The sequence below is a fragment of the Arvicanthis niloticus genome, chromosome 6 (genome assembly GCF_011762505.2).
Source record: "Arvicanthis niloticus isolate mArvNil1 chromosome 6, mArvNil1.pat.X, whole genome shotgun sequence".
Taxonomy (NCBI): Eukaryota; Metazoa; Chordata; class Mammalia; order Rodentia; family Muridae; genus Arvicanthis; species Arvicanthis niloticus.
In genome coordinates this window covers 98,192,728-98,200,864 of record NC_047663.1, presented here as the reverse complement: position 1 = coordinate 98,200,864, position 8,137 = coordinate 98,192,728, and the positions used below count along the sequence as shown (strand labels likewise).

General features: G+C 50.1%; 1 protein-coding gene across 1 annotated transcript in view; it reads left to right on the top strand.

Annotated features, from left to right (window-relative positions):
* Positions 1-226: 226 nt before the first annotated feature.
* Usp7 (ubiquitin specific peptidase 7) overlaps positions 227-8,137 on the top strand; it is a 49,869-nt gene continuing 41,958 nt past the window's right edge. Inside the window, exon 1 of the mRNA XM_034504944.2 lies at positions 227-651. Coding sequence (XP_034360835.1) covers positions 552-651 — 100 coding nt within the window. The 5' untranslated portion in view covers positions 227-551. The remainder of the gene's footprint in view (positions 652-8,137) is intronic.

The following is an 8,137-nucleotide window of genomic DNA, read 5'->3' as shown; positions in this document are numbered from 1 at the left end:
AGGAGGCGGAGGCCTTAGCGCCCGGAACGCGGCCGGCCCGTCACTCGCCCGCGCAGCCTCAGCGGCCGCCGCCGCAGCCAGCACCCGGGCCCGCAGGCTCGCCGCGGCCCGCCGGGCCTCCAGCCTTCCGTGCTCGGCCCGAGGCGGGGCTGACTCCGCGGCCCCCGCCCGGCCGCCCTCCGCCCCCGGCCGGCCCGCGGCCCCGCAGCCCCGGCCCCGGCGGCGGGAGGCGGGCCCTGCGGCGGCGGCGGCGGCAGCGGCGGCCGCAGCAGCGAGCGAGGAGGCCGCCCGGCCCGGCCCGCCGGCCGCCTGTCCGCCTCGGCGCCGAGATTGGGCGAATCGCGAGCAAGTACGTGCGCGTCTCCCTGCCGCCGCCGCCGCCGTCCGCCGCGGGCCGCCCCGGGGCCGCCGCCGCCGACGACGCGCGGGAGGAAGAGGAGGAGGCCGCCCCGCCGCCGCCGCCGCCGCCGCCGCCTCGGCTAGCAGCCGCCCGCCCGCCGGGCCCGCAGCCCGGGCCTCCGGCCGCAGGCGAGGCCCAGGCCGCGGCCGACATGAACCACCAACAGCAGCAGCAGCAGCAGCAGCAGCAGCAGCAGCAGCAGAAAGCGGGCGAGCAGCAGCTGAGCGAGCCCGAGGACATGGAGATGGAAGGTGAGGCCCGCAGTGGGGCCGGCGCTTTCATTGTGGTCCGGGCGGCCGCGGGAGCCACGCGAGGGCCTCGCCATCTTTAACCAGGCCGGGCTCCCGCTCGACCCGGGTCGGGGTCCGCTCCTGCCGGGCCGGGGCTGCACAGTCATGCGGCCCGGCGGGGGGTGGCCCTGGACCCCGAGTTCGCGCATTGTGCAGCTCACGGGCTGCCGGGCACAAAGCGCCGGAGTCGTAAATTAGGATCGAGGTGTGTTGGCTCTGGGCACCCAGGTTGGGAGGCGGGCCCCGAGGACCGTCCTCTTTCCGGGGTGTGTGGCTCTGGCCCGGCTGGTTCGGCCTGCTCCCCGGCCTCTGGGGGTGGGGTGGGTGCGCCAGGTTCACCTGCTTCTGAGCGCGCCCCCGGAGATCCTCCCCCCAATAACTTCTAAGTGCGCTGCCCGGCGGCGCGCTTAATTGCGGAGACACCTGCAAGGCGCGCAGCTGCCTCAGCCTTTGGACTGACTGGGAGGGCGCACTCAGGTCCGCCGAGTTTATAAGTTACCTGGGCTTGTGGAGGAGTTTGGGTACCTTGCTGTAGGTGGTGCCGTCCACATCCGGCTAACGTGTGTGCTTGAAACTGGAAGTTCCGCCACACATGGCTGCCTACTGCAGGAATCAAACTAGGTTCTGGAGGTAACTACGCTTTCTACCCGAGCTGCAGGAGTTAATCTTGGTACTGAATTTTATACTGTTTGTAGATAAGAGGTGCTTGGCTATCAAGGTTTGGTATGAAAGTGCAGTGGAGGAAAGGGATCCCATGCTGGGTTGGTCATTGGCTAGTACTTTTTTTTTTTTTTTTTTGACTTGGTACTTAAAGCAAATGGAAGCAGTATGATGCTTCCTTACCTGCCTTAAAGGGGTCAGGCAGCAGAAATCCCAGTGAGGGACACTCGAATGGACCATTAAGTGGTTTGTTCTCATTTTACCTTCAGCAAGGGATAGTAGCTTTCATAAGTGAATGGAGGTCCCTAGGAAGTTGGATTAAAACTATATGTGTTCTGTGAGGTGTGTCATGCTCTAAGATAGGAATACTCCCCTATGACACCCCCCACACATCCCCTGTGAGTAACTTGATGCTGATCAGTGGGTGTCCAACAATTGCCTGACCATGCAGCAGATGAAAAAGGACCTATCCAGTGAGCCTTATCAATGGCAGTAATGGGGGGGGGGGGCGCTGAGTTCATGCCGAGGACTAGGCTGTTTCTTTTGGCCTCAGCAAGTCAGTAATTTCAGAGTGTCTGGCATTTGCGATTAAACCAAATAGCTGATGGACCGCATGGTTGGGAGATTAGTGTGTCTCTTTTATGCTATACTTGATGTGCATCTAAAGTGGAGAGCTGCTCCTAACATGAGCGTCTCTGTCTCCGTTCCATATCGTCATTGCTCCTCAAGGGTTTTGTGTGCTGGGGAGAAGAGAACTGGACATTTCTGATAGACTGTATCTGAAAAAATGTCTATTTGCAAAAGTTTTGCTAAGAAATTACCCCATAATATCCTGAGCTTCGTGTTTGCTTCCCAGAGTTTTCTCATGAAACTTTCATTTCCTATCAAAGTTTGTATTTGAGTTAATAAAAGTTTTAGTGTTTAATGGATGTTGTAGCTTTCAGTTTTATGTTCTGGCTCTAATTCTGTAGAAAATGCAGTCTTTCAGGGCTGTGGCTGTGTGAGCTAGTAGTGCTTTGGTGTGGGTGGGTGGCCACAGATAAGGGTTGTGTGCGCGAGAGTGTGTTCCTGTGTGTTTCTGTGTGTATGTGTTTGTGTGCACGTGTTAGGCAGTCTTATTTTAGTCTTGCACTCCTCACATAGGGAACTGTGCTGTTGTCAATTAGGACCAGGAAGAGTAGATGACTTCTAAAATCTAGACTAGCCAAATTGACTACCAACTTTGGTAGGCCTCACAAGCCGGGCTGTGGATGGAATCTGGAATGGAGCTAATGACTTGCACCATCCTTTGCCTGGATTTGGTAGAGCCAGCAGCTGGGTGGAGGGGGGCGGTTGGGGGTGTCAGAGTTCTGGCCAGCTTGCGAAGGAAGGCTTTGTGAGGTGTATCCTGTCTGCCTGCCCACCCTTTGGGGCAGGGTGGTTTCGATGGAGAGGGAGGCTGGGAGACTGGTTCTGTTGATTGTACAAGTTTTCCCTCCTATCAATAGGTCAGGGCTAGTTTGCTGTCCTGCCTCACTGTTGGCATTACATTTGTTTCTTGATTGGCTGCACAGTGCTTGTACATCCACTAGAGAAGTGGTTATTTTTAAGACGTGCTGAGGAAAGTTGGGAAGGGAAAAAGTATGGGGAGAGAGAGAAAATGAAGGACAGTTTCCTGGTGTTGTAACCCCAGGCCTGCTGTGTGTAAGGCCTGAAGAGCAGCTTGTCTTGCTCCTTGCTGGGCCTGCCTCCACCTAGTAGATCTGACTGGGATGAGTTGATGTGACAGTTTTTTGTCTGATTATCTGAAGAGGTGGCTTACATATAAGACAGGTGACAATCTGGTCAGTCTGTATGTTCTGTTGAGGACACACAGGCCTTTCTGAGGCTTTGCTAGTGTCCCACAGTAATAACCCTAACAGGAGACTGCTGATCCCTGGGATGGCACTTCCGTACCATGAGTACTGTGCAGTATCTGAGAGCCGATGACTGGACAGACGCTTGCTGTCAGGAACAAATCGTGGGCCTGCTGCAGCTTCGGTAGAGTTGCCTCTTGACTCTGAAGGGTTGGTAGTGCTGGGCTCATTTCATATCTGTGTTGGTAGATGGGAAATTCAAGACATCTTTTTTTGCATGTTTATGAAAGGAAGGAGAGTTGCACATGCCCATCAGCATAGGCTGGTTTGTGTGACTTTGTACCTAAAACAGGATTCCTTGCAGATGGTACCCAGTGGACTGATCTGTGAGGTTAGTTACATTCCTTAGGCTTTGGCTTGTGGAAGAAATCTTTTTTTTTTTTTAAGTTTTATTTATTATTTTATATGCATTGGTTTTTTCCCTAATGTATGTTTGTGAGAGTGCCAGGTCCCTTGGAACTAGAGTTAGACACAGTTGTGAGCCATCCATGTGGGTGCTGGGAATTGAACTCAGCTCCTCCAGAAGAGCAGCCAGTGTTCTTATCTCTGAGCCATTTCTCCAGCCTCCAGTGGAAGAATTCTTGGTGGAGATCAGACTGAGCATCACCTCAGAGAACCTAGTAGTCTGGGCCCAGAAATGTGTCCCTCTGATGCCAACCAGTTGAGTTTGCTTGTTGCAAAGGTGCTCCTTTGAGCCAGTGCTGCTCCAGTCTCTGCTCAGCCTGCCTGCCTGATGGTTAGTTTCTATCCACAGTCTAGGGATAAGAACACAGATGGGGGAGAAAGTACACCCTACCCTTACTCTCTCCCCCCCCCCCCCCCCCGCCCCCAGACAGGGTTTCTCTGTGTAGCCCTGGCTGTCCTGGAACTCACTCTGTAGTCTATGCTGGCCTTGAACTCAGAAATCTGCCTGCCTCTGCCTCCCAAGTGCTGGGATTAAGGCCTGTGCTGCCACTGCCCGGCCTACCCTTACTTTTTATGGTTTTCCTGTGGAATTAGTTTTTTGGGCAAGCAGGTCATTAGGTTACTTCACAGTTGGGTAGTCCTATGGCAGAATTGGCTAGGGTTTTATTGAGAACCTGTGTTTAGTTGTTGTGTGACCTCTGCCTGTTGCTTAAGCTGTTGATGCCTCAGTTTCTACATCCTAGGAAAAAGAGGTCATGCAAATCTGCCACGGTTGTGCTGAAACCAGTGTCAGCAGGCATGTCAAGGACAGGCACAAGATCGAGCCACAGATGTGGGCAGAGTGTTGAAGCTGTGTGGGCAGACTTGGAGCTGAGGTGAGGAAACACACCATAGGCAAGGCATGTAGAAATGCTTGCTTGTAATTATATCTTGACAGAATGGGGGTAGGGAATAACAATATCTAAACTGAACCCCTCAGTGGATCAGTCTTATTCTTTATGTAGTGTTGGGGACCAACTTCAGGTTTTCCTGCAAGCCACACAATCTGAGTTACACCCCCAGATTTCCCTATACCCGTTTTCGAGCCTGGTGTCATGCATCTGAGACTGGCCTCGAGCAGCTTTCGCTCTTCCTGCCTTTACCTCTTTTGGTTTTTCCAGACAGGGTTTCTCTGTGTAGCCCTGGCTGTCCTGGAACTCACTCTGTAGACCAGGCTGGCCTCGAACTCAGAAATCCACCTGCCTCTGCCTCCCAAGTGTTCGGATTAAAGGCGTGTGCCACCACTGCCCCGCAGGAACTACAGTTTTAAGGAACTTAGTCTGGACAATAGTGCTGGTGGCTGGCAGGACACTCGTTATGAAAGAGGGTGCAAGAGCCATAAGCAGTTATGTTGTGATAGTTGCTAACTGTTTTGTTGCCATTTATTGGAAGTTATATAGAAAAATAAGCTGCCTCTGCTCCCTCAACACCTACCAGTGCTTTTTTTCTAGACCGTCTATAAGGTCTGCTGAAGGCTTGTGATGTCTCTTAAGTTTCCCTTTGTTACTGTTTGAAGTAGTTTTTAGAAGAGTAGTACTGAGCCTGGACATTGCTGCCTATTCTCCAAGTAGGAGAACTCTGGATGGACAACAAGGCTATATGTAACAGGATATTTCTTCTCAATGGCAGCTGTTAAATTTGACCTGCTTCATACTTGCACTGAACTAATTTGGACTTTAGAAAGTTGGAAGAAGGAAGGTTTTCAAGCACCATGCCATGACCATCAGGGAGTCAAGACAGTTGAAATTGTTAGCCAGAAGCAGACCTATGGCAGAGGTTGGGAATTGAAGCTTCTTACTGGAAAGTCATCACAGAGTTAGAGCAGTACAGTGCCCTGGGCTGGATCAAGGTGATGGGTGCTCAGAATAGACTAGCAGTGACCCAAACAGGCAGGGAAGAGTGATGCCCAGAAGAAGCCCTGCCCTGGGAACCAGAGTGCTTGCACTAGAAGGAAGGGCCACCCGAAAGGTGTCTGTTGTCAGAGCTGGGGCTGTGCACCCAGCCGGCCCACCCTTCCTGTGTTTTCTGAATGGAATTCTTAATTCTTGCTCAACCCCTGAGGTGAGAGGTGGAGATTACTGCTGAGACAGAGTTGTTGGTAGATAGATGCCCAGGTGTCCTGTCAAACAGCTCATGCTATCTGATTGACAGGTGCTTTAAATCCATTGGTATTTGAAACCTGGGAGCCAGCTGGTGTGGTGTCCTAGTTTCAAGCTGATGGGTGGGTGGTGACTTTCTTTTGGGTGACTTGAGAATGAAAACTTATGGAGGAGAGTTAGTTTTGTGTGATTCTTAGGCTTGCTGCTGACTAGTAAAGTTCTGATCCCATACCAGTGGCTCAAGTTCCTTGAGGGTCTATGCTGGGAAAGCAGACCCTTATGTTAGGCATCAGCACCAGAAGATGCTGTCTGGGAGGGTCTGTTCCTGATAAACTGACATGTTGCTTCCAGACAGCTGAATGAATTCTGTGAGGTGGCTTCTGTGGAGTAGTTACACCCCAGATGTTGCCACAGATATTTGGGTAGTGAACTGACTCTCCTGCCACCTGCCCATGGCACCTTCATAAAAGGTTAAGAGGGAGGCTTCACCAAAGAACACATGGTACTTCTCTGTGCTATGTGTAGGCGGAGCAAACCTACCATCCAACAACCCTTTAGAAGCTGGCTGTGGGCTACTGCCTGGGTTGCAAGTGTGTCTCATAATATCAGTTTGGGGAATAAGTCACATTTGAAGACTCTTAATTGACCTCAGCAGTTTCTGTTTTAAAATAAAAACATGTAGCACTTGGCATGCTTATGCCAGCTTAGGCAAGCACCTCTCTTCAGCGTATGGGGTGGGTCCTGTGAAAGTCCTTACCTCTTCTGTCCCCTATACTCACATGAGAATGTTTCATTAAGCAATGGAACTAATGGAAACCTTCCTAAATCCGTCTGTTGTGCTTTGCTGCTGCTGTTTTTCCTTTTGGCTATTTATCTATTTAGGTGGTCCTTGTATATAGACCAGGCTGGCCCCAAACTCAGACCCACCTGCCTCTGCCTTATTACTGGGATTAAAGGTGTGTGCCATTATACCGGCTGTTTTGTATTTTCAAGAATTATTAGTATGTGTGTGAGCATGCATATTGTGGCACCCATGTGGAGGTCAAAGGACAAATTTATGGAATTGGTTCTCTCCTCATGTTTACGTGAATGGAGCTTGGGGTGCCAGATTTGGATATGGCACCGGCCTTTATGCAGTGAGCTATCTTGCAGGCCTTGGCTTAAATGTTTTTAAATGCTTTATTTTGTGGGTGCATCCTGTTTAGGGTCACGGTGGCTATGGAAACACTTCTCCTGATTTGGTCTTCAGTGCTGAGTTTACAGATGTGCACCACCACACCAGACAGTCCTACAGCTATTTTAGATACTTAGAATTTCTCCCCAAGTGAATGGCTGTCTTTCCCATCCATGTTTCTAAGAACTCAAGGTAAAGGGAAATGAGCTTAGAGCCCTTTGAGGATGTGCTCTTGTAGCCCGTGAATGGGGTGCAGTCTCTTAGCTGTTCCTACTCTAAGCCTCTTGCTACTGCTAATGATGAGAACAAACTTGGCTTTACATTTTAAATTTTGAACTAAGGTCTTGCTATGTAGACCAGGCAGGCCTTGAACTTACAGCGCTAATCTGGGACAATTAGTCCCACTATATCCAGTTTCCATTTTTATATTGTGACAAAGGGAATGGTTTAAGGGTTAAAAAACCTCTAAGTATCTAACCAGACACATAGCAGCTATACAAGGCATCTTTATAGAGATGGAAATTGGGGATTTTTCACATGTTGGTAGCCCTATTGTAGCAAAATAAAGGGGAACACAGATACAGACCAGTATCAGCACAGCTGTATTGCAGTGTTAGCTTAATCAATTTGGTGGGATTGAATTCTTGCTTAGATGTTTCCAATAACACTGAAGTTACAGTAAGTGTTGGGAAATATCCATTAGATCCCAGAAAAATTGAATGAATAAAAGCAGTGAAAATTATTGATAAATGGTTCTCTTAGAGCAAGGCATATCAGAATGTAATGAACGGGTCAAGATTTTTTTTTTTTTTTTTTGTTTTTGTTTTCTAGCACTGGATAATACTGTATAGAAACAGTGTAGCCAAATGAACTATTAAAGTTCCAGCTTATTAGCAAACATAAGATTACATTTCAGCCATTGTATTCAGAATGAACAAAATTGGGAAAAAGAAATAATGAAACAGGGTTGGGCATGGTTTTAATCCCAGCACTTGGGAGGCAGAGCCTGACAGATCTGTGACCTCAGGGCCAGCTGGGTCTACATTAGTGAGTTTCTAGGACAGCCAGAACTATGCAGGGAGATACTGCACCAAAAAACAAACACAATAAGTGCAGAAAATCCGTGTTTAGAGGAAACGTTCATAGGTGGCAGCACAATGCTTGCTCATGAGCTA